The following is a 25,098-nucleotide window of genomic DNA, read 5'->3' as shown; positions in this document are numbered from 1 at the left end:
TCATGGTTGGCGTTGTTATATTTTTAGTTCAATCACAATGACGTAACAATTACACATTTGCTTGTGCTCGCTGTATAAACATTTGGAGTATCAGTAACATCAACGGAGTTCATTTCATGGAAGTATTGTCTTTCAGAGTGCAGTAATAACATGCTTGGGAGGGAGGAACCGCTTTTAAAAATTAAAAAAACTGCCAGATGACTGATGCCACCAGGTGGTGACTCAGTAAATGTCACACAGTGGTAGCCTATTAAGTCAACGTGTGCCTCATTATGAAATAAGTTTCTTCAGTGCAAAACAATGTTAATTAAACACATATTCATTTTACTTTCAAAATATGCCAAGTTTACAAAACAACAAACAAAACATAACTGCTTGTTGGCGTGAACGCCCTCTGGAATATACACAGTTTGCCTTTTTGCTCACAAATTGCCCTATTTTATTTGCACTGGAGTCGATTTAGTGCTGTCTCAGCATGTCGAGTGGAGATGCAAATAGACAGGACACGCAAAGAAAAAGCTCTGGCTAATTATACAGCTGTCTTACAAAGGCCCATGTCCCTGAGTACACACATACAAACACAACATCTGCTTGCTTGGAATCCTAATAAAGCTTACTGTACACTAATTACACTGGCACACTGAGACTCTTTGCCTCTATGTATAACAAAGGAAGGTGTTGTAAACTCCCACAAAGTCACATGAGGTGGAAAGCACACAAGGAATAATGAAACGGCAAGCAAAAACACAATAATTAAGATAAAAACACCAAAGACCAAATTCTTATTTGTTGTTTTTTGGGGGTGAACATAGCTAATGTGAATAAGAAATCATTTATTTGTAATGTACTTTCATTAATTTATTTGTATTCATTATTTGTTGCAACATTTTGCTAAAATTATTCAAATGAAATGTTCTCCTATATTCACATTGCTTCCAAAATTACTCTAGTTGGATTAGACCACAACTTTTGGGGGAGAAAAAAAACAACAAAAAACCAAAAAGGCCACTGTCCTGCAAGACATGCCTACCAAATTTCATGCTGCAAATTGAAGTTAGCTTCGGGGCTGAATTTTTAAAAACAAAGCTAAATTTTGGCAGCAATCTTTAAATAAAAACTCTGCGAAGAGTTTGTCTTTGAAACTGGCTAAGATGACTCTAAAATGGCCACTTTGAACAAGAATGGCTGACTTCCTGTGTCTTTTCAGGCATAGGTTCTGAAACATTTTTGTTTGTCTACTTGTGATAGACATGTCTACCAAATTTCACATTGCGGTGTTGCAGTGGAACGGGCTTCGGTGGGTAAATTTTTAAAAGCATTGTGCCATCGTATCCCTCAGAATTGCCATTAATGTGAAAAAATCAAACAAAGAAGAAACAAAGCACAAGAGGAAACAAAGCACAAGAGGAAAGTTGTGACCAAGCAGTAACTTTGACAGGTGCTCCAAAGCCCGAGAATATAGTGCGTCTGCCACATAAGGCACTACTAAGACTGAAAATAAAAGCATTTTTAAAATGTCCATCAAAAAGCCAAGCAACATAACCAAGACATAGTTCTCAAGACCAAAGGGAGTGGACCACGGATTCGGTTAGTCGTCCTTCTTGTCCGAGATGCTGTCTTCCTGATTCTCTCCAGAACCGGTTAGCTCCAGATCCCCGGGTGATGCCTCCTGGATGGCCTGGTACCGCTGGAGCTCCAGATAGGTGGTGAAGAGCTTGGCGTACTCCGGGTGGGTCATGGCGAAGGCTTGAAACTCACCTGAGGGATCCCCAACACAGGGAATATTTTCAAAAAGAGACTTGTTCGACAATTCTGGGCCAAGTTGAAGGACTGTTTTCCGAAACAAAATTTATTTTTTTGGTGGATAGTAGTGCCATCTGCGGGACACAGGTGCACTTGATGGAGGGTTGTATTTTTTTGTTAAAGGGAAACTGAACCCAAAGGACACGCAATAATACGTCGAATGTGCCACAGTAGTAAAAACAGGGTATTCCGATTAATATTGCATTCATGGAATAAGAATAAACAGAATAATTCCCCAATCGAATCGTTGCTAAAACGAATCGTTACATCCCTGAGAGATATACAGTGGCTGAAATAAGTATTTAACACGTCACTGTTTTTTTCACTAAATACATTTCCAAAGGTGCTGTGGACATACAATTTTCACCAGATGTTGGGAACAACCCAAGTAATCCATACATCCAAATAAAGTGGAAAAAATAAGATGAGAAATTAAGTGTGTGATAATGTGAAATGACAAAGGGAAAAAGAATTGAACACATGAAGAAAGGGGTGCAAAAAGTGATGGAAAAACAAGACAACCACTAAAATCTATCAATATTCAAACTGCAATTCAGCCCCTTGTCAGTGCAAATGAATATCAGTTGGTTCAGTCCTAATCGATGTCTTACAAAAAGGTCTCATTACCAAGGTGTGAGTGCAGACACATCTCATGATGGGTAAGAGCAAAGAGCTATCTCAAGACCATTGCAAACTAATTGTTGCAAAACATAATGATTGCACTGGTTACAGGCTCACATCTATGCTTCTGAATGTTTCAGTGAGCACGGTTGGGGCCACAATATGGAAGTGGAAAAGTCAATCATACCACCATAGATTTGCCTTGATATGGTGGTCCTCGCAAGATTTCTGACAGAGGAGTGCAAAGAATAATCAGAAGAGTTGTCCAAGAGCCAAGTGGAGAGATTCAAAAAGACCTGGAATTAGCAGGTACTGTTGTCAGAAGGAAAACTGTGAAAAATTGAACTCTGTCGCCATGGCCTGTATGCGCGCTCACCATGCAAGACCACATTGCTTGAAAAAAAAAAAAAAAAGCATGTCAAAGCACGTTTAAAATTTGTTGAACAACATTTGGGCAAGACTTAAATACTGGGAGAACATAGTCTGGTCTGATGAGAGCAAAATGTAACTGTTTGGATGCCATAATGCGGAACGGTTGACGATTGGTTAGAGCGTCTGCCTCACAGTTCTGAGGACTGGGGTTCAATCCCCGGCCCCGCCTGTGTGGCGTTTAGATGTTCTGTCCGTGCCTGCGTGGGTTTTCTCGGGCACTGCGGTTTCCTCCCACATCCCAAAAACATGCAAGGTAGGTTAATTGACAACTCTAAATTCATTCATTTCAGCAGGGCAATGATCCAAAACATACTGCCAAGGAAACTCTCAACTGGTTTCAAAGAAAAAAATAAAGCTGCTAAAATGGCCCAGCCAATCACCTGACTTGAATACAATCAAAAATCTATGGAAAGAACTGAAAAGAACCCCACAGAACCTTCAAGATTTGAAGACTGCTTGTGTGGAGGAATGGGCCAAAATCACACTAGAGCAATGCATGTGACTAGTTTCTCCATACAAGAAGTGTCTTGAAGCTGTCATTGCAAACAAAGGCTTTTGTACAAAGTATTAAATAAATACCAGTTGGCGTGTTCAACACTTTTTCCCTGTGTCATTTCACATTATTACACAACTTAATTTCTGATCTTATTTCTGATTACTTGGGTTGTTCCCAACATCTGGTGAAATTTTCATCTCAATAGCACCTTTGGAAATATATTTTGTGAGAAAAATTATGGCGTATTAAATATTTTATTCAGCCACTGTATGTATCACATAGTGAACATCCAGACGACATGGTGGACAACTGGTTGGCACATCTGCCTCACAGTTCTGAGGACCCGTGTTCAAATCCGGCCTCTCCTGTGTGGAGTTTGCATGTTCTCCCCGTGCCTGCATGGATCTTCTCTGGGTACTCCGGTTTCCTCTCACATTCCAAAAACATGCATTAATTGACGACTCAAAATTGTCCGTAGGTATGAATGTGTGCGCGAATGGTTGTTTGTCCATTTGTGCCTTGTGTTTGGTTGGCGACTAGTTCAGTGTATACTCTGCCTCTCGCCCGGAGTTAGCTGAGATATGTGCCACCACGCCCGCGAACCTAGTAAGGATACGCAGTACGGAAAATGGACCACTGATATTCATCAATCCCAGGGAGATGCCTTGTTGAGCAATATCACCCTAAGCTGGGAAAGGCTTGAGTTCACCTACAACCTAGTGAGGTTGAGCGGAAAAAAAATGGATGGATGGTTAGTTTCATTTATTTGTGTTTTTGTACTGTACTTTTTACTGGAACCTGCTTTCTTCTGGCTTCTTATTGGGTAAAATGGCTTTACAGTTAGACGTTACAGAACCACCTGTTGCTTGACTTTACTGCAAATGTGTTTTTTTGTCGAATTTTATCCCATGTCCTAGTTTTTTTTTTCTTTTAAAAAATAATACGTATACAACAAAAACAAAATACAGTGGAAACAAGGAAACGAGAGACATGCTTTTCAATATGCATTTTCATATAAATTCAAGAGGCAAGAAAAACTATAAAAGTGTTGATAGACATTCCATACTCACGGAATGTGATAAAACCCGAGCTGTCTGCATCGATTTCCTTGAAAAGTTTGACCATGTTGAGATCGGAGACGCCCAAAGCTGAACGCAGCAGGGCAGTGAACTCCTCCCGAGTTATTTTCTCATCCTCGTCGGTGTCGAACAACTAAAACAAAAAGAAATATTTGGATGATACGCCTGTGTTTAGTGCAAATAAACATCCCACAAGTTTGAGATATTTTGTTTGTTTCTTTCTTTCTTTCAGCCCTTGTCCAAAACCACATTTGTTGTCCTGGTCAGGGGAAATTGACTCCGAGACTGACTCCACAACTCCCACGGCGCTCAGCAGCAGACACAGATTATTACTGTGACATGATCCAAATGTCTCTGAATGCAGCTGTCTGCTTCCATTTCACAAAAGAGCCACACACTCAGCTTTCAGCCTTGTTCCGTATTATTCAAACCAAAGCATACTTATTATTAAATAATATTGATATATGCTATGCAAATCCTCGTTTATTCTCCTTTAACGTCAGTGGAATGGCGATAATTAGTCACTTTAGATTGTAAACTTAACATACCCGGAAAGCCATGCGCAGTACGTCTTCAGTGTTAGCAGGTCGACACAAGATGGTCACTCCGATGACGTACTCCCTGAAATCTATGGTGCCATCGCCGTTCTGGGAAAGAAACAAACACGCAGGTAGAGATGTTACAGTAACTTATTTCAACACTTACATGACAATGAACAGTGTGAAAATGTTACTTAAAGGGAACATATTTTGGGAAATTGACTCTTTTAGTTGCTTGTATTCAAATACATGGGTCTCTGGAGTGCCTGTCGACCCATTTGGTGATGGAGAGTTGTGAGTGAAAACACAATTGACGCTTTTACAGTCTTAACACTTTGGATTAGTTGTCACCACTTACCTTGTAGCAACCCCGGCTGTCACGCTAACAAAACCTGTACTCTGCATTGGCCCCGTAGGGGGAGGGGAGCAGTAGTTTATTTTGTGAAACAGGACCACTCCCTCAAAACTATCCATCCATCCATCCATCCATTTTCTGAGCCGCTTCTCCTCACTAGGGTCGCGGGCGTGCTGGAGCCTATCCCAGCTGTCATCGGGTAGGAGGCGGGGTACACCCTGAACTGGTTGCCAGCCAATCGCAGGCACATAGAAACAAACAACCATTCGCACTCACAGTCATGCCTACGGGCAATTTAGAGTCTCCAATTAATGCATGTTTTTGGGATGTGGGAGGAAACCGGAGTGCCCGGAGAAAACCCACGCAGGCACGGGGAGAACATGCAAACTCCACACAGGCGGGGGCGGGGATTGAACCCGGGTCCTTAGAACTGTGAGGCTGACGTTCTAACCAGTCGTCCACCGTGCCGCCTTCCCTCAAAACTAGGTTTAAATATTGGGTGTAAATTATGCTATAATTCTTGATTCTTGGGGTATTTTGACAAAAGAAAGCCAAAGCCAAAGACACCCGCAAAATGTTTTAAATTCTGAAAATCACTTGACTTGAAACTATCACTAGACTTGAGACTATATGAGTCCTGGGATGCATATGTCATGCAAACAATGAGTCCCTGCAATTTATCATCACGGAACACAGATACAGTAATCCTCCGCTACATCGCAGTTCTTGCTTCACGGTCCAACTAAATTGCAGATTTTTAATTACAGTTGTTGCTCTTTAATCTTTTATACTGTTTGTAAAATATTTTTGTGTCCTCCATTGTTCTTGCTCTCTCTCAATATATTATGTTTAGGCCTGCCACGATAGCAAATATTTTTTAGAACAAAATAGTTTTCCAAAAACTTTCAAGATAAGCGATAGTATTGATGCTTTTTTATGCCACTGATATAATGATATTAGAGCATAATAAAGAATTCTACACAGCTTACAAATTCTGCCCTGGTAATCAAAAAAATGAGCATAACTGTGTAATGTTCTCTCATTTATTAAATAAAGTAGGGCTGCATTTCACAATAAGAGCGAGTAAATAAGAAGAGAAAGTTATACGTGGTCAAATAAAGTGCTGAATTTATGAAAAATTAATTTTGAGTTTCCCCTTTTCTGTTTGGCATCTTGACACAACAGTGAAGTCTCAAATAATTTTACATAATTGTAATTTAACGAATCTTATCAACTGAACTTTTTTAGAGGATTATGTTTGTTCAAAACCTTTGTTTTGGTTCATCATGGTGTTTCACATATGGACTTTTAATAACAGCTCCTAGTGGGAACTTCCCACTGAGAAGTACAAACAAAATTGACTGCCTCTTCCATTTTAAGTGCCATTTGTTCTCTTCCTTTGTCAGTCATTTTATGATCTTTCTCCATCTTTAACTGAACTTACTCTCTCTCTCTCTCTCTCTCCCACTCACTGTCTGGTCTGTGCACAGTCAGTGATTTCAGTAATTATCGCCTGCGATGCAGATCTGATTGGCTGAAAGGGTGGCGGAACTCTTATGTGATTGTTTGGTACAGTTCATCATGACCGTAAAGCCTGAAATATGTTACGCCACTTAAAATAGAAGCACCCCATATGTCTTAAATCATAACCTTTCTTTTTCTGCTATAGTGTGGGTCTGTACTCATAATTAAAAGAGACACTCCACAGCCCGCAGCGCTAACATTATGTTAGTAAAGAAGACTAATGTTAAGCTCACTGATTTGCGCTGTGTTAACTTCACCGCTATCTCTCGGGTCCTGCAACACGCCGTCATACTTGGTCGAGAGAAGGGTCCGTGTTACAACGAACGGGCCTTGCATTTCACTATGAAATATTACCACACTTTTGCCATTTGTCTTTTTTCTCTCTCCTCAATTCGGAATGACATTGCTGTCTTCCCGCTCCTCAATCGAATCACTTCACTTCCGCATCCACGCATAGGTGATTTAAGCAGGCTGTGTCACATACACCCCTGCCTGCGTCTGTCTTCACGACCGTCTCCACGGTAAACCTGATTTGCAGTTTTGCTTGTCAATGTGTTTTTTGATGCAAACTGGGATGCGACACAGCTTAATTAGAGCCTTGCACACATACGTCAGTAAGCAATGTTGTGCGTCAGTGGCATTCACCATGCTTAATGCATCCCTGATCATTTGTGTGCGTCTAGGACGGGGACACATCAGACGAGATCCCTGGTCTTGTAAACAATACGTTAAATGTATCATTCCGGACATTCAACCCGAAGTCTGTGTGTTTGCTGGAGAACTAAAGACAATAGGTGTTGTACCCTGTCAAAGAGTGCAAAGAGTTCCTCCAGGGCAGGGTTGACGGGGAGCTTGAGAAAGCTGGCAAACTCCTTGATGGTGATGCGTCCCCCTCTACAAGAGCTAGCCATTGCGGCAAAACCGTCCAACTCCTTCCTCACGTTGTCCCACTTGATACTAAAGAAGAATCAGCAGGTTCATGTGGTGTCAGGTCAAGGTGATGTTATTCGTTGAAGTCCTACTTGAGTTTGCGACTGATTTTGGTGAATTCAACCAGGCCGGCCTCCATGGGCAGCGTCAACTCGCCGGCAGAGATCATCAGACGGCAATCTTCGTACGTGTGGTCCGTCACGGGGACACCCAATGCCCTGCAGGCGTAGTTAAACACATTATACACAGAAAAGGCAGGTTTGACTCTATGTGTTTCTTTACTCACTTGGCCATGATGTCTCTCACTTTGCTGGCAAGCAAAGCAGGACTTTTCTTCTCCTCCTCTGTGGGAACGTGAGGCGGCAGAAACTGAAGAACACCGCATGAAGAAGGTCACGTGGAACGTCCAGCAGCCATTTTGTCAGTGGTCAATTGCATATTGCGTAGTTGTCACACCACAGGTGAGAGTTACTAGAATATTGCTAGTGCTATCTATCTATCTATCTCTCTCTCTCTCTCTATCTATATCTATATCTATATCTATATATATATATATATATAGAGAGAGAGAGAGTCACTGATGGTGTAGTGGTACACTCGCCTGACTTTGGTGCAAGCAGCGTGGGTTCAGTTCCCACTCAGTGACGGTGTGAATGTGAGTGCGAATGGTAGTCCGTGTCTATATGTGCCCTGCGACTGACTGGCAACCAGTTCAGGGTGTAGTCCGGCTTTCGCCCGAAGTCAGCTGAGATAGGCTCCAGCGTCCCGCTACCCTAACCAGGATAAGCGGTGTTGAAAATGGATGGATGCATATATATATATATATATATATATATTCATATATATATTCATATATATATATACACACACACACCGTAATTTCTCATGTATAATGAATATAATACGCAACCCCTAAGTTGACCTAACAATTCTGGAAAACCCTTCAACCTATGTACAACCCCAATTCCAATGAAGTTGGGATGTTGTGTTAAACATAAATAAAAACAGAATACAATGATTTGCAAATCATGTTCAACCTATATTTAATTGAATACAATACAAAGACAAGATATGTCATGTTCAAACTGATAAACTTTATTGTTTTTAGCAAATAATCATTAACTTAGAATTTTATGGCTGCAACACGTTCCAAAAAAGCTGGGACAGGTGGCAAAAAAGACTGAGAAAGTTGAGGAAGGCTCATCAAACACCTGTTTGGAAGATCCCACAGGTGAACAGGCTAATTGGAAAGAGGTGGGTGCCATGATTTGGTATAAAAGGAGCTTATCTGAATTGCTCTATCATTCACAAGCAAAGATGGGGCGAGGTTCACCTCTTTGTGAACAAGTGTGTGAGAAAATAGTTCAACAGTTTAAGGACAATGTTCCCCAACGTCCATCCATCTCTACCGCTTATCCGAGGTCAGGTCGCGGGAGCGGTCGCTTTAGCAGGGATGCCCAGACTTCCCTCTCCCCAGCCACTTCATCCAGCTCTTCCGGGGGGATCCCGAGGCGTTCCCAAGCCAGCCAAAGGATGTAGTCTCTCCAGCGTCTCATCTGGCTCCTCTCGATGTGGAGGAGCAGCGGCTCTACTCTGAGATCGAGCTTCTCACCCTATCTCTCAGGGAGAGCCCGGACACCCTGCGGAGGAAACTAATTTCGGCCGCTTGTTCTTGATCTTGTTCTTTCGGTCACGAACCACAGTTCGTAACCATAGGTGAGCGTAGGAACGTAGATCGACCGGTAAATTGAGAGCTTCGCCTTGCAGCTTAGCTCCTTCTTTACCACAACGGATTGATACAAAGTCCGCATCACTGCAGACGCTGCACCTATCCGCCTGTTGATCTCCTGTTCCATTCTTCCCTCACTCGTGAACAAGACCCCAAGATACTTGAACTCCTCCACTTGTGGCAGGATCTCATCCCCAACCTGAAGAGGGCACGCCACCCTTTTCCGACTGAGGACCATGGTCTCAGATTTGGAGGTGCTGATTCTCATCCCAGCCGCTTCACACTCAGTTGCGAACTGCTCCAGTGAGAGTTGGAGGTCACGGCATGATGAAGCCAACAGAACCACATCATCTGCAAAAAGCAGAGATGGAATACCGAGGCCAACAAACCAGACCCCCTCCACGCCTCGGCTGCGCCTAGAACAAAGGGCAGCCTTGGCGGAGTCCAACCCTCACCGGAAACGAGTCAGACTTACTGCCGGATATGGGGACCAAACTCTGACTCCGGTTGTACAGAGACTAAACAGCCCATATCAGGGGGTTCGGTACCCCATACTCCCAAAGCACCCCCCACAGGACCCCCCGAGGGATACGGTCGAACGCCTTCTCCAAGTCCACAAAACACATGTAGACTGGTTGGGCGAACTCCCATGCACCCTCGAGGATCCTTCCAAGGGTGTAGAGCTGGTACACTATTCCACGGCCAGGACGAAAACCACACTGCTCCTCCTGAATCTGAGTTTTGACTTCGCGATGGACCCTCCTCTCCCGTACCCCTGAATAGACCTTACCAAGGAGGCTGAGGAGTGTGATCCCCCTGTAGTTGGAACACACCCTCCGGTCCCCCTTCTTACAAAGGGGGACCACCACCCCAGTCTGCCAATCCAGAGGCACTGTCCCCTATGTCCACGTGATGTTGCAGAGGCGTGTTAACCAGGACAGCCCGACAACATCCAGAGCCTTGTGGAACTCCGGGCGAATCTCATCCACTCCCGGGACCTTGCCACCGAGATGCTTTTTAACCACCTCTGTGATCTCAACCCCAGAGATAGGAGAGCCCGCCTCAGAGAACCCAGACTCCTTCATGGGAAGGCGTGTCGGTGGAATTGAGGAGGTCTTTGAAGTATTCTCCCCACCGGCTCACAACGTCCTGAGTCGAGGTCAGCAGCGCCCCATCCACACTATACACAGTGTTGATGGTGCACTGCTTCCCCCTCCTGCGGATGGTGGACCAGAATTTCCTCGAAGCTGTCCGGAAGTCTTTTTCCATGGCCTCACCGAACTCCTCCCATGCCCGAGTTTTTGCTTCAGCGACCACCAAAGCTGCATTCCGCTTGGCCAGCCGATACCCATCAGCTGCCTCAGGAGTTCCACAGGCCAAAAAGGCCCGATAGGACTCCTTCTTCAGCTTGACGGCATCCCTCACCGTTGGTGTCCACCAATGGGTTCGGGGATAGCCGCCACGACAGGCCCCAACCACCTTACGGCCACAGCTCCGGTCGGCCGCCTCAGGAATGGAGGCACGGAACATGGTCCACTCGGACTCGATGTCCCCTGCCTCCCCCGGAACATGAGCAAAGTTCTGTCAGAGGTGGGAGTTGAAACTCCTTCTGACAGGGGATTCTGCCAGACGTTCCCAGCAGACCCTCACAATATGTTTGGGTCTGCCACAGCGGACCGGCATCTTCCCCCACCATCGGAGCCAACTCACCACCAGGTGGTGATCAGTTGACAGCTCCGCCCCTCTCTTCACCCGAGTGTCCAAGAAATGCGGCCGCAAGTCCGATGAAACGACCACAAAGTCGATCATCGAACTGCGACCTAGGATGTTCTGTTGCCAAGTGCACGTGTGGACACCCTTATGCTTGAACATGGTGTTCGTTATGGACAATCCGTGACGAGCACAGAAGTCCAAAAACAGAACACTGCTCGGGTTCTGATTGGTGGGGGCCGTTCCTCCCAATCACGCCCTTCCAGGTCTCACTGTCATTGCCCACGTGAGCATTGAAGTCCCCCAGCAGAACGATGGAGTCCCCAGCGGGAGCGCTCTCCAGCACCCCCTACAAGGACTCAAAAAAGGGTGGGTACTCTGAACTGCTGTTTGGTGCATAGGCACAAACAACAGTCAGGACCCGTCCCCCTTACCCGAAGGCGGAGGGAGGTGACCCTCTGCAGTGATGCGGACTTTGTATCGGTCCGTTGTGGTAAAGAAGGAGCTAAGCCGAAAGGCGAAGCTCTCAATTTACCGGTTGATCTTCGTTCCTACCCTCACCTATAGTCATGAGCTGTGGGTCGTGACCGAAAGAACAAGATCCCGGATACAAGCGGCCGAAATGAGTTTCCTCCGCAGGGTGTCCGGGCTCTCCCTTAGAGAGAGGGTGAGAAGCTCGGTCATCCGGGAGGATCTCAGAGTAGAGCCGCTGCTGCTCCGCATTGAGAGGAGCCAGATGAGGTGGCTGGGGCATCTGATTCGGATGCCTCCCGGACACCTCTCTGGTGAGGTGTTCCGGGCACATCCCACCGGGAGGAGACCCCGGGGACAACCCAGGAAACGCTGGAGAGACTACGTCCTTTGGCTGGCCTGGGAACGCCTCGGGACCCCCCCGGAAGAGCTGGATGAAGTGGCTGGGGAGAGGGAAGTCTGGGCGTCCCTGCTAAAGCTACTGCCCCCGCGACCCGATCCGGATAAGAGGTAGAAAATGGATGGATGGATGATTTACAAATCATTGTATTGTTTTTATTTATGTTTAACACAACATCCCAACTTCATTGGAATTCGGGTTGTATAATGCATTTCTACAATTCATGATTTTGCTTGATTAAAATGTCAAGTATTATCTGTAGTTTGTTAGTTTTTTCAAATAATTATTCTGAAGTTAAGCACTTTATTTGAACACATAATACTTTCTATTTATTTACTTGCTCTCATTTTGAAATTCACAGCCCTACTTTTATTTAGTAAAGGAGAAAACACACAGTTGTACTCATATATTTGATTACCCCGGCAGGTACAATTATTTTAAGAAAACATGAAGGACCAGGCGAAACACATTTAATTTTATTTTAATGGGATTCAAATTAAACTGTCAAGCATTTCAGAAAAGCATTATCATTAAACAAAACATAACCATAAATAAATTAATGATGGTTGTTGTTAAGTCATCAGTCATATTTAAAAAAAACAACAACAACAATATTTCAAATTCTGCCTGGGTATGTAAACTTATGAGCACAATTGTATATATATGCAGTCATATGTACCCCTGTCATATTGGAATGAAAGTATAGACTACACCTTTTTCATAACCTCGAGTTGGCATACTAGAATGAAAGTATACAACTTTTTCATAACCTCTCGGGGGCGGGGGCATATTGAAAGTGTACAGCTTTTTCATAGACTCTAGATGGCGGCATGCATTTATAAAATGTGAATGTCTTTTTCATTTTTTCCTATACCTATGTATAATGCGCACTATTGACTTTTGACAGTCTTTTTGGGAAAAAATGCACATTATACATGAGAAATTACGGTACATTATCAAGAGTCCTGTAATATTTGTTTTGTTAATTTTGCTGTTTCTTTTCCCCCAAAAAATTTCATTACAATGTAATTTTTTTTTAAATTTTATGAATTTGTCATAAACTGGTTCATTAATTTGAAACGAACAATATATTCCATCCATCCATTTTCTGAGCCGCTTCTCAAGCAGAAATGAGAAATAATTCCACCTACAAAGCTTCAACAATTAGTCCTTAGTTCCCAAATGCTTATTGAGTGTTGGTAAAAGGAATGTTTGTAATTGAAAATATGACAATAAACAAAAAAATTTTGATCAGCAACTTAAAAAATACCTGCATGGGCCCAACACAATAAACACCAGGATGCTGGTCAATGCCCAATTTGTTGAGCCGCTTCTCCTCACTAGGGTCGCGGGCGCGCTGGAGGCTATCCCAGCTATCATCGGGCAGGAGGCGGGGTACACCCTGAACTGGTTTCCAACCAATCGCAGGGCACATACAAACAAACAACCATCCGTACTCACATTCACACCTACGGGCAATTTAGAGTTGTCAATTAACCTACCGTGCATGTTTTGGGATGTGGGAGGAAACCGGAGTGCCCGGAGAAAACCCATGCAGGCACAGGGAGAACATGCAAACTCCACACAGGCGGGGCAGGGGATTGAACCCCGGACCTCAGAACTGTGAGGCAGACGCTCTAACCAGTAGTCCACCGTGCCGCTGAACAATATATTAACAAATATTTTTTTAAATACATTTAACATTATTTAAATAACTAGTCTTGAATTGATGACAAATGAGAAGTAATTATTCTTCCATTATTAAAATAATGGATTTTTTTATAGAGTTTAAATACACATACACTTGTTTTCTTTTTTAATAAACCTCATGTAGGAATGACCTGGCTCATTTGTCAATTACCCAAAAAACAAAAAAACAAAAAAAACAAAAAAACACATATTACCTTACCCCTGCTATAAATTTTTTGAACAACACAGTCTAATGTTTATAAATATATCCAGTGACTATTGTAACCCCTGGTTGCATAGCTTATTGACTTTTAAGCATTATAAAGCGCTTCAGGTACTTTTCCACTGTTCAAAAGGCAACATTGAGATACAAAAAAGAAAAAAATGAGAAATAAACTAAAAAATTTGCATAAGGCCAAGATTACCTCAATCTCCACTGTGGTGTACAGCTGACACAGCGTGAGAAGCAGTAGGGTCCTTCTGCAAGCAATTTAATCAGAACAGCTGGTTATATAATGTATTAAAACAGCAGCAAGTTATGCAACAAAAAAGGAGTTTATGTGTATGTTTCTAATCTTTGGAGGAATGACAAATTCTTGTAATGAGTACACTTACGAACTGAAACCTTGCCAGGTCCACGTGACTGTATCCTGGATGGAAGGAAATGGACAAATACAACAAATGTGATGAACATGGAAAGGACGTTAATATGGCTATGTTCAGTTGCCACATCATTGGGTAAACACGCAGAATCCAGTGGGATCAAATACCAGAGCTGTATTAAAGTAACATTTCTTCCTTTATGTTTATTGTAAATATAAAAACTTACTATTTTATTGGGATATCTCAGAATCACAGGCTGCACAGGTACACCTGGAATAAAGGCACCTATAGGAGAGAATGTAAGCAAACAAACAAAAAAAAAAACATAAGAATTTCTGGAGATATTTGCTCTTTTTTCCAGCCTAACTTTGAGCAAGTAGAACAGTGTTCCCCGAATAGTTTCAATACATGAATTGTGGATTCACACCTATGCGCTGAGTTTTTTGTAACCTGTCCTCAGTTATTAGCTGAAAGTCATCTATTCCCTGTTTTTGTCCTCAGGCCGAACACAATCTAATATAAATGTATGTGCTTTGGCACCATCTTGAGGCATTTTGATGCCAAGGAACTATGTTGAAATTTGTTGAACAGCTTTATGTAGAGCTTTGCCGCTATCTGGGTGTATCTATTAGAGGCTGACACTGGAGTGGATTTTTAGTCTAGCTCCCTCCCACTCCCAGAGAACTGATCCCTCTCCCTCCCAATCCTGAGTAGGTGTTTGAAAAAACTCCCACTCCAAAGCAAAAATTCTAATATATCCCACTTACAACCTTCCCCTTCCCCCCTTTTTACTCCAAGTCATCCTGCTCCATTTGCATTAATATTTTCAAAGTCACTCCTGGTGACTTTTGCTCCCGCTCCTCCCATGATTAAAAGTGAAATTCAAAATGTCGCCCTCTAGTATCTATAGCCAATCAAAACCTTTTTAGGCGGCATCAATTACTCGCCGATTTTCATGATTTTTTAAAAATCTTTTAAATCCTTCCTGCATGGAGTTTGCATGTTTTCCTGGTGCTTGCCTGGGTTTTCTCTGAACTCTCCGGCTTCATCCCACATTTCAACCAAATGCATGTTAGGTTAATTGAAGACTCTAAATTGGCAATGGGTGTGAATGTTAGTGTGAATGCTTGTCTGGCTAAATGTCCCCTACTATTGGCTGGCAACCAGTCCAGGGTGTACCCCGTCTCTTGCCCAAAGTGAGCTGGGATAGGCTCCAGCTCACCCGTGACCTTGAGGACAAGTGGCAGAGAAAAAGGATGGATGGATGGGTTTTAATACATTACCTTGTTTGAATGTGATAAGACACGAGCGATTTGTACACGTCCCCTCAGGAAATATCAAAACCTGGAGGACAAACCAGTAAAAAATAAATAAATAAAATGCAAATTTGCTACTTGGAAGGAGGGTTTTATTCAAAGTAAGTGATGCAACATGTTTCAAATTAAACTCTGAAACTCTTCTTTACTAACAACAGCCACGTTTTGTTTCCGTGTTTTTTTTCCTCTTTCATACCTGCGGCCAGCGGCCTCCTGACTTGGCTCTGCCGACAATCTCTTGGATGGTGTTCTTCCTTGAGTCAGGGTCTTTTCTGGACACCAGCACTGGCTGGAGGCAGCGTACGAACCCTGCGAGAAAGGATTAAGAAAAACGTGGAGTCTGGTGAAGCACATAACAGGAATTATCTTTATAGCATACACTTGAAGCTAAAAAGCCTACACCGGTAACTAGATCTCGATAGGTAGATAAGCTGAATTTGTTTTGTTTTTTAACACTTAATCGTAAAAGTAAATGTGAATCTACAGACGATTGATGGATAAAGTACCGTAATTTCTCGTGTATAATGCAATTTTTTCCCCCCTAAAAAATTGTCAAAAGTCAATAGTGTGCATTATACATAGGTATTGGGGCCATTGGAAAACAACTTTCACATTTTATAAATGTATGCCGCCATCTAGTGGTTATGAAAAAGCTTTACACTTACATTCCAAAATGCCACCGCCACCTAGTGGTTATAAAAAAGGTGTATCCTACACGTATGACTTCATATATATACATTTGTGCTGATAAGTTTACATACCCTGGCAGGATTTGGGAATTTTTTATAAATATGACTGATGACTAAACAACACCCATCATTAATTTCTTAATGGTTATGTTATGTTGAATGATAATGCTTTTCTGAAATGCTGGACTGTTTAATTTGAATCCCATTAAAATCAAATTAAGTGTGTTTTGTCTGGTCCTTCATGTTTTCTTTAAAGAATTGTACCCATCTTACAATTTCTGGCTGGGTAATCAAACATATGAGCACAACTGTGTGTTTTCTAATTTACTAAATAATAGTAGGGCTGTGAATTTCAAAGTAAGAGCAAGTAAATTAAAAAAAGGATTAAGTGTTGAAACCAAGTGCTTAACTTCAGAATAATTCTTTGAAAAAAACAACAACAAAATACAGATAATACTTTATGTTTTGGTCATATGGGTAAAAGCAAAATCATGCATTGTAAAAAATGTATTACACATAGGTAGAACAGTTTCCAGAATTTCGAGCTCAGCTTAGGGGGAACGTATTATACATGGGTGCGCATTATACACGAGAAATTACGGTAGTTCCTAAAATCACCCCCTGAAATAAAACAACACACTACATGAGAAGTTTCCTGGCTGGTCCACCAACATCCTATATCCGTAAAGTGATCTGGGGTTGTCGTGGCAACAGCAGAGACACTTCTCTCTTCATTATAAGCAAGTATATCAACATTTGCCGTGGCCCAGTGGTTAAGGTCATCGCCTGCCACCGTGGGGGACCTAGGTTCAAGACCCCGACCGGACCATCCGCCAACATCCCCCGGACTCACGGCTGCGGTGTCCTTAAGCAAGACACTGATACCCCGAAATGCTCCCCGGGCGCTTCAGCTGCCCTCTGCTCCAGTGTGTTCCACTAACACGTGTATGTGTTCACTGTGATGGGTTAAATGCAGAGAACAAATTTCGTGTGCATGCATGCATGTTCATGACAATAAAAGATGATGATTCTTCTTCTATTCTCAAACGGCTATTTGATGTGAATTTTACAACTTAGTGTCAATAGTACAGTACGGCAATAGTACAGACATCTCAATAAGGTGGAAAAACACATAGATGACCAGAATATTTTCCATATTTTGTCAAATATGAGCAGACAGACGTAGCATCACAACATAAGTGTTGTCTTTATTCACCTTCACAACATCCCATAATGAATGCTCAAACCAACAATGTGTTACACTTATTTCCATGACAATACACTTAAAAAAAATTGTTGGCAAGGCCCTCGACTGTTAACTATGTCATAAAATAATGTCCTACGGGCTTGCATTTCACATCTGACAGGGGCCATTTCACTCCATATGGAGGGTGTGAAATTGTGCAGCTAGATGACAGTAAAAAGATAAAGGAGATGAAGCATGTGACGCACATGTTCATACACACACACACCTCTCTGCCTTAACACTTATGGAGCGTTGAGTGAAAATGCTAAATTTCAATAGTACAACACAAGACTTTTTCCCCATGTATTCTTAAACACAACTATGACACTATTAAAAACCCCAAATTTGGATTAAGTTTGGGTATTTTGCAAAACGTAAATAAAAAAAGACAACTATGATTTGCAAATCCGTTTCAACCTATATTCAATCCAGAATATGCGTAAACTACTTCCACACTCGGCAAAACGGGTAAAAGCACTTCCTCCTTGCTTTGTTGAATGCGTAAGGGAACACTTTCAAAGCCCCCACAGGAACTTTAAACATCTACAATGTAATGTTTTTATTTTATTTAAACAAGATGTCACCACAAAACCACCAAAGATGACAATAGACGGTGTTTTGGCTTTGTTCGTGTTTACATGTATCATATAATATTTGTTATAAATGATATACATGTATTTAACTTTTGTCCAAAGACAGCAGCCATAAAGAAAACTAAATTTGAACAAGTTTGGCTTCAAACAATCACATCATCAATCCACGTTATGCTCATTAGAGTAGCATATACAGAAGTCAGCTATCCCGTTTTCCGCGTTGGTCATGCATACAGCAGTTTGAATACACTACAAAAACAAGGTATTTAATGTTCAAACTGATGAATGATTGTGTTTTGTTCCAAAGAGTCTCACATTTAGAAATTGATGCCTGCAACACGTTCCAAAAAAGCTGTGACGGGGAAATAAAACACTGGGAATGTTGAGGAATGCTCAAAAACACCCGTTTGGAACATTCCACAGGTGAAAAACCTAATTAGAAACAAGTGACTGTCATGATTGGGTATAAAAGGACCATCCCAGAAAGGCTCAGCTGCTCACAAGCAAGGATGAGTTGAACAAATAATCCAACAGTTTAAGAACATTTCTCAAATGTACAATTGCAAGGAAGTTAGGGATTTCATCTACAGTCAATTAATCGAAATGTAATTATGATTTCGATTTTGGCTTCTCACGATCATAAAACCATTATAATCGAAGAAAAACTATTAATGTGCTGCGGCAACGGTTGTGTATGCAAGTTCCTGCGTTGTGTAAATGCACCCTGAACCCTTGTTGCTTTTAGCAAGGTTGTGAAGCATGTTCTGCCCTCCTTGACCGTTCTTTAAGCGGTTTATTGACACCCCAGTTGGAGTTTACTGTAAAACTACAGGCACAACAAAAATAATTACTCACACTGAATATTTAAACAAAAGAAACACATCATTTTAGAAACTGCGAGCTTATGCTATCAGTCAATGGAAAACCGGGCTGGCTAACATCAGCATTAGATCAAGGAAGGGATTATTCAAATAACAAATATTTACACACAACTGCCACAGTAACACCTACGGAGAGACAGTATAACAATACTAACGGGCATACATTCCTCCTAATCTGTAAAAAACAAAACAAAAAAAAACTAGTTAATAAAGTTTTATTGCGACTTTCTTCTTCTACTCTTTTTTCCCCCAGTTTACTGTAATACGTAGCTCCATGCATGCATCGCACCACACTTCCCCCAAAAGGCCAAGGCGTGTACAGCCGGAACAGCAGATACAGTTATGACTTAAAAGACAAAGATGCTTTTCCCCCCCTGACTGTCTGGCATGATATAAGACTAAAATGTTCCTGTTTTAGGTTAATTAGGATTACCAACATTAATTGTATTAAAAAAAGAGTTTTACTGCGTGGGTTTTCACCGTGTACTCCGGTTTCCTCCCACATCCCAAAAACATGAATGGTAGATTTGTTGAAGACTCTAAATTGCCCATAGGTGTGAATGTGAGTGTGAATGGTTGTTTGTTTCTATGTGTCCTGTGATTGGCTGGCGACCAGTTCAGGGTCTACCTCACCTCTCGCCCAAAGATAGCTGGGATTGGCTCCATCACGCCCGTGACCCTAGTGAGGATAAGCGGTACGGAAAATGGATGGATGAAAAGTGAGAGCTTTCAACTTTGTCTGGAGTCCGGACTGCTCATGAGCTGGTTTAATGCGGTGCACCGCTGACGTTCGTGTAAGTAAGTGCTCCTCCCCCCCGTCAATCACCCACAGCTTTGCGAGTTAAACAGTTGCGAAACCTTTTCACTGGCAACAACAAAAAATTCTCGCTATTTGCATTAAAATTACGATAGTGGAAGCAAGATAATGGGCAGGGGGATATATACACACACACACACAGTTGCCTTCATAGACACCTGCACAATCGGAAACCATAGAACTCAAACAATACCCAGGGTTGCTGCAGTCTGTCTATCTATCAGTTAAGTGTCTTTAGAGAAGTGTATTTGAGAATCATGTGCTTGTTTACATTGTTGGGTCCTTACTAAACGTGGCATGTCAAGTCTGCAATAAGTCCCTCATTTAATGCAGCTTCAACTACGCTAATATTTTAGTTATTGGTTCATGTTGATGATGTCATTCTGTAACCTGTTTGGTGTATATTACCAGGTAATGGGTACGGTTAAGATAATGCTCTATTTGTACTGTGGATAAGTGATATTCCTACCACTTGGCAGCTGCTGAAAGTAACTGAAAAAGTGACTTGTAATCTAACTTCGTTACTTTTGAAATCAAGTAATCTGTAAAGTAACTAAATTACTTTTAAGCTCAAGTAATCAGTAAAGTAACTAAGTTACTTTTTAAAGGTAACTGTGGTAATACTGTTACTAATTTATTTTCTTGGGGGATTTGAAAGAAATACACTATGTATGGTTATATGTATAGATCAGCTGAAATGAAACTATTCAACATGTAGAGATCTCAAGTACTATCTCAACACAAAATGTTTCCTTTCACCATAAAGTGATCCAATGATCAAGAGAACAAGAAAAAAAAAAAAAAAAAAAAAAAGTGTCTCACTGCCAAATATGGGTGTGGCCAGGTTCTCCACACGGGACACAGTGGAGGGCAGGCCGGCCACGATGCACACGATGCCGTCGAAGAAGGTGGAGTGGGGGGCCACAGCCAGGATGGGGGCATCGCCGCTGCCCACCTGCTTGCCCTTAACCACCACCCGGAAGCCCATGCAGAAGTAGTAGGCTCTCCCCAGGGTGGCCATCACACTCTGACACAAGAGCCTGCGGATGGCACGAGGTTAGTTAGAGACGCCAACTCACTGAGCCTCCTAAGGGTTAACTAATTTTTGGGCTTTTTGTGTTCTTTTTGGCACCACAGACGGTACCAGTAAAGGCAAGGAGGAAAATGTGATGATAACCTCAAAATCTGAAATTGAATCAAATAATACAGTGGTACCTTGACTTACAAGGGCACCAACTTACGAATTTTCCTCGTTTGGTCAATTGGCCAACAGTTGATTGACAGTTGGCTTCAGATATGATGCCACGTTGTGTCTATGATAATGTCCATTATGTTCAGGTTCTTAGATCTCATTATATTCTGCAGGCTTACCTAAAGTAGCAGTGAATTTTAGGTTAACTTAAGAGCCATTATCGAGTCACTTGTTTCGACTTTTTGGCTTCAAAGTCTTTGCAATGAGGGTTGCCCAACATTGTACTTTACTTCAACATTAGACTGCTACCACTTTCGACTTCCGCCATTCACTTCCTCATTGCCGAAGTTGTCAGCTTCCACAATCATTCTGACAGAAGACATTCAGTTTGAATACCTCAATTAGATCACCAGATAATGGAGGAGTGAAAGGTTAAAAAAGGAAGAACCCAACAGTTTATGGCACTACAGTCTGTGTTCTGGGAACAGAGCCGAAGCAACGCTGATGGAGTAGATATGATCTCGACAAGCACTTAATACAAACAATGTCAATGTCTATTTGTTTTGATGATACGCTGCTTTGGCTGATGGGTGTTTTTGGTTTGGATGGTATATCCGAGAACATGCTGCATCAGAGCCACGCTAGCATGACACAATTGGTACAGTGGCATGAAAAAGTATTGACCCCTTTCTCAAATTATAATTTTTTTTTTTTGCATCGTTTCCCCACTTGAGGGTTTAAGATCATCAAACAGATGTAAATAGAAAACGATAACCCAAGTAAACCTAAAATGCTGTTTTTAAATGATCTTTTTTTTTTTTTATAAAAGACAAAAAAACAATTCAAAGCTAACTGGCCCTGGGTAAAAAAAAAAAGAAAAATGCAATGCCCTCCCTTGTTAAATCATGCATTAACTGTGGATAATTTTCACTGACCACACCGAAGCCTGAGGTAATCGCAATAAGTGAGTGGCCCCACACCCAGCGAAAAAGTCTCAGGGATGTGTGCCTGTGGACACATGCAAGTGAATTGACATTGTTTCGTATGCACAATGACGGACAGAAGTGTGCCTGCACTATGGATGCTGAGGACCCCACCCAATCAATCGCAAAGCGGGATCGGGCCCAGGAGTGCACCCGAGGGCAGCCTCGGCAGATGGGACACGTCACACACCGAGGGACCCAGGGTAGTCTGCCTACCCCACCGAGGCACCACGACAATTGGCTATAGGAGGAAGCCGCAGGGACCCAAAGCCACCCTCCCAGCCAGCTGCTTTTCCAGGTCTATGCAAGGGGCGCCGCCATGTTTTTCGTCTTTGGAAATCACGCAATCTCTCGCATTGTCACAGCATGCTCACAACCTGTCAGCTCTCTTAACTCCTCAACCCTTCTTCAGACTGACTCCACGTCATTAGAGGATTTAATTGGCTGGTTGTCTGGATAAATGCAGTCACTCGCTCACCACATGGCTGGTGAGTGGTAAAGAGTGCATCCCTAATACGATTTTAGGTTACTGTGTCCTTATTTCTCAAAAACCTGCAACAAAATTCCAGGATCCAAAAGTATTCAAGAACAGATGAGAAATAAAGTCATTGACGTCTATAAGTCTGGAAAGGTTTACAAAACCATTTCTCAAGCATTACGATTCCAGCAAACCACAGTGAGAGCCATTTTTCTCAAAAAACACAAAACACAGACCCATGGTGAACCTTCCCAAGAGTGGCCGGCCTCCAAAAATTACCCCAAGAGCACAGCGACAACTCATCAAGGAATGCACAAAGAGCTGCATTTTATGTTTACTTGGGTTATCTTTGTCTGACATCGGGCTGCACGAAATTTTGTTTGAGCATTGTCAACACTCTGTACGTGTGCACAATAGTGAGCGATGGTGTTCTGTAATATACAGTGAATCAACTGTCATATTAAAACTGATCAGCAGAGGGACCTGTTTGGAAATGCTAATAGAAAGAATGTAGACGCTGCATTTCCATTTTGCTCTTCAGAATGAAACTACTGCAGGTTGGCACGTGGCAGCTGCGTCAGTGTGTGAAGTGCGTTTCGGGACAAAGCGTAAATGGAAGTGAAGGTGTTCTTTTGTAATACAGTACATAATTGAAAAAAATTGATTACTAAGAAAATTATTTGTATCAGAATGCTTTAGTTAAAACACTGTATGATCACACTGTGATAATATGGAATTTATGTTGTTTTGTAATATGAGTAGATCCATTTTGTTAATATAGTCAGCCAGGCATGTGAGGTATGCAAATGTATCAATGTCAATGACGTCATTGATCAGATCAACAAATGATGACATTATGCCGATCAGCCGATCTACATAAAATGCTAATTATCAGCCGATACCGATCAAGCCGATCAGATCGATGTAAAGTCTACGATGAACTGAAATTTGAATTAGTTAGAAACTAGAAAATGAACTTTCCCAACACTGATCCTGTATTATCTCATCCATCCATCCATTTTCTACCGCTAATCCGAGGTCGGGTCACGGGGGCAGTAGCTTTAGCAGGGACGCCCAGACTTCCCTCTCCCCAGCCACTTCATCCAGATTATCTTGGTGTTTAAGACATATACAAACATCTTTACTTTACAAAAGACTGATCAAGATTTTTACCTATTTTCTGACATGTTATGGAACAAACTAGTAACTCTATCATGATACATTTTTTATTGTGCATATGCACTGTCAATATCCTATCCATATATATAAAAAATATCCTATTTATGAATGAATGGATGGAAATTCCAAATAGAACATTTTAATCAGACTCATCGATCGAAAAATAACTGACTGATTGTTTATTAAAATAATCATTAGTTGCAGCCCTACTCTCTATTATGTTGTATTATGTTTTTATACAATACAGTGTTATTTTTATTTTCCAAAAACTGTGGAGACGAACAGATTGATGGAATTACAATTCATTTCAAATGGGTAATATCAATTTGTTATTCAAGTAAATTGAGTTAAGAGCTTGGTCAGAGAATGCATTCTGTCAGGGTACTGCGCCATCTGCTTTTTTGTTTTTTCTCTTTTTCTCATATGGCTGTATCAGACATATGACAGGTTACCTTCTCCACCCTGTCATTGGTGCCACTGCTCCCTTCAGAGGATGCTTGAAGGTGATGATGACAGCCACTGGCCAGGTCACCATCAGGACCAATGAGATGAGGATGGCTCGAAGAGGGACCAGTACGATTCCCTGGAGGACACACTGCGCACAATCACAAATGCACATTATGAGGGAGGAATGCGGTTAGGAAACACACAATTCATGTTTCCATTCCATGTGTTCAAATCCAGATCAGTAGGTTGCACATAAGGGGCTCTCATTGTTCTTGCGGTGCACAACAACATAGCAAAGCAGATTACATATACAAAGGCCCAGGCGACGTGCACATAATCTCACACGTCGACGCGTATTTATTCCTTTCTGTGCATTGATATTAACACGCTATTGTCGCTTACTTTTATGATGGTGGCTCTGGAGAGCTGGGTGTCCTGCACAAACGGGTTGATGACGGCAGGTAGGAGCAGAGATTGCTGCCTCGGCAGGGCGAAGACGCGCTGAGACGGCATCGTGAGGCAATAAAACCACGCAGGATGCACTTACAGCAGCAGCTTCATGTTATCATTACACTTCCTAATCGACCCCTTCTCCCTTCTTCTCCTTTTGCCTATTTCACACGTCGAAGCACAGCGCTCATGCTAGCAAAACAGAGAGCCATGCCGGAAGTGAGCCAACTTAAGCTCCGCCTTCCTTGCGCCACCGGGAGCTTTGAACCACGCAGTACAGTAATTATCCATTCAGCCACTGTTTTGGTTAACGCCCATGCAATTTTAATCTTGTTCTTTCACGTCTGTGGTTTAATATGTACGGAAGCGTATTGCATTCACTCGGATTAAAAAAACGTCCTGTTTTTCTGAGTAATTGTTTTGAGGGCTTTGTTTTTTGGAATATT

General features: G+C 42.2%; 1 protein-coding gene across 2 annotated transcripts; it reads right to left on the bottom strand.

Annotated features, from left to right (window-relative positions):
* On the bottom strand, positions 1–24,903 carry lpcat2 (lysophosphatidylcholine acyltransferase 2). Of its 2 annotated transcripts, none has more exons than XM_061765602.1 (14): positions 24,605–24,903; positions 24,208–24,350; positions 20,746–20,963; positions 15,894–16,006; positions 15,665–15,725; positions 14,608–14,666; positions 14,394–14,428; positions 14,204–14,255; positions 8,066–8,148; positions 7,872–7,997; positions 7,653–7,806; positions 4,980–5,078; positions 4,423–4,564; positions 1–1,758 (listed from the first exon to the last, which is right to left on the bottom strand). In XM_061765602.1, the coding sequence occupies exons 1-14, from the start codon at positions 24,713–24,715 to the stop codon at positions 1,589–1,591; spliced, it is 1,566 nt and encodes a 521-aa protein (XP_061621586.1). In that variant the 5' UTR covers positions 24,716–24,903; the 3' UTR covers positions 1–1,588. The 2 variants fall into 2 exon arrangements, with proteins under 2 accessions (XP_061621586.1, XP_061621585.1); XM_061765601.1 differs by having other exon boundaries at positions 14,204–14,258; positions 24,605–24,902.
* Between the last annotated feature and the right edge of the window lie 195 nt (positions 24,904–25,098).

The sequence above is a fragment of the Phyllopteryx taeniolatus genome, chromosome 2 (genome assembly GCF_024500385.1).
Source record: "Phyllopteryx taeniolatus isolate TA_2022b chromosome 2, UOR_Ptae_1.2, whole genome shotgun sequence".
NCBI lineage: Eukaryota > Metazoa > Chordata > Actinopteri > Syngnathiformes > Syngnathidae > Phyllopteryx > Phyllopteryx taeniolatus.
Note: the sequence above shows the minus strand (reverse complement) of the source record. Positions and strands in the feature narration are given on the sequence as shown.